Source organism: Dipteris shenzhenensis, chromosome 2 (assembly GCF_047967505.1).
Source record: "Dipteris shenzhenensis isolate YYH24624 ecotype China chromosome 2, Dip_SZ_1.0, whole genome shotgun sequence".
Lineage (NCBI taxonomy): Eukaryota > Viridiplantae > Streptophyta > Polypodiopsida > Gleicheniales > Dipteridaceae > Dipteris > Dipteris shenzhenensis.
Genome location: NC_141597.1, coordinates 40271239 through 40272696, shown reverse-complemented (window position 1 = coordinate 40272696; position 1458 = coordinate 40271239). Strand labels below are relative to the sequence as shown.

Sequence of the window (1458 nt, the reverse complement as noted above, 5' to 3'; positions counted from 1 at the left end):
ACAATTAAAATGATTACCGTTACTTTCAAGGTAACTTGTCAAAGAGAGCATCACTCTAAGGAGGTTACAATATTAGACAACTATTGCGGAAGATTATGAAGGAAAGATAGTGACTGCAAGCTAGAAGATGCCACTTGCTTGCAGAAGTGATACTCCGTCGCCCTGGAATGGGAGCTAGATTGCCAACGATCTTACTACAGTTGGAAAATAAATTTTGAGCACGAGGAGAATCCTCGCAATATACGCAAAAGGGATAATCGAGAAAGGGGGACTCAGATGCTATCGAGATTTGTCCATTAGGAGTCTAGGTTAGAAAATATAAGTTAGAAAACACAGCTCATTAAGGGTGCACCCGTCGTACAAACTACAATTTATTTTAAGGAGCGTGTAGTAGGATCATATTGGCAGCGGACGCAGTTTGGCTTCAACTTCATTCAACGACACGCCTACTTGTATTATTTGTAATTGGGAGCGAGTCTGCTCGCGTTCGCTACTTATAAGCGAGTCCAATTGTTAGAGCATGCATGGGAGACACAGATATAAAAGAAAGAAAGCAACTATGCATTAATCATGTTGGTACTTATCGGAACTTCCAAAAAATCGATGAGATGCCAGAAATATGCAGAACAAAATAATATATATTGGGCGTGCTCCGAGCAGCTTCGTCTTCGTTGAAAATGAAATTACAGTCTCTACAGTGACACAGCCTTATCCAAGCACCCATGCATTGATCCCGCCTATGGGCCATCGTATTGGCCTGCCGTCGCAAAATCGTAGCCGGAGCAGCAAAAAATGATCCCCGGGTGCAACTAGCTATCGAGCCTGCCATGTGAGGTCAAACCAGTAGTTAGAAGTGACGATGCTGTTTCATTGCAGCTCGAGAAGTTCTAACCAGTAAAGGAAGGCTTACTTACCGGTGCTATTCCGCCCATCTTCGGGCAGCTGCTACCGCCAGCTCAATAACACGCTCGTAAGACCTCACCTCCTTCGTGAAGTTGTTCTCGTGTGGAAAGTCGGGAAAGTTTAGGACGTCTTTCAGAGGGGGGGTGTGGAAACACACGTAAGCTGCATCCCGCGCTACGGCAGCTTCTTCCGGAGTTTGAAAAGTACCTAACCAAAGGACTTTTTTGATGGATGGGCGCAGTTTAGAGGGGATTCGTATTTCTGCGATCCATTTCCGGGATCGAGTGGGCTTTCTTCGGACGCCCACGAAGTTATGAGTTCGGACTCTAGATGGTGCAGCTTGCGCGGGACACATTGTAGCGATGGACAAGTCGTGAGGTGCTCGTGCCATAATATCATGATGGTAGTCGGCCTCAGTGCTCAAAACGAGGAGTCCACGCCTAGCTTGCCCTAAAATTGTCCTCCCATTCCCTCTTTCAATTTGAATTCACTAACTTCGGCATTAAGTATTTCCTTTGTTGTAAAAGATGGGTGCATCTGTGATAAATGTGGAGC

General features: G+C 45.5%; 1 protein-coding gene across 1 annotated transcript; it reads right to left on the bottom strand.

Annotated features, from left to right (window-relative positions):
- Window positions 1-919: 919 nt before the first annotated feature.
- LOC147904755 (ethylene-responsive transcription factor ERF019-like) lies at window positions 920-1258 on the bottom strand. The gene has a single exon (XM_087392322.1). It carries the CDS (start codon window positions 1256-1258, stop codon window positions 920-922), a length of 339 nt encoding a protein of 112 aa, XP_087248448.1.
- Window positions 1259-1458: the final 200 nt, after the last annotated feature.

Coding starts and splice junctions, on each gene's coding strand:
- LOC147904755 (XM_087392322.1), bottom strand. CDS start 1,258: ATGTGTCCCGCGCAAGCTGCACCATCTAGAGTCCGAACTCATAACTTC.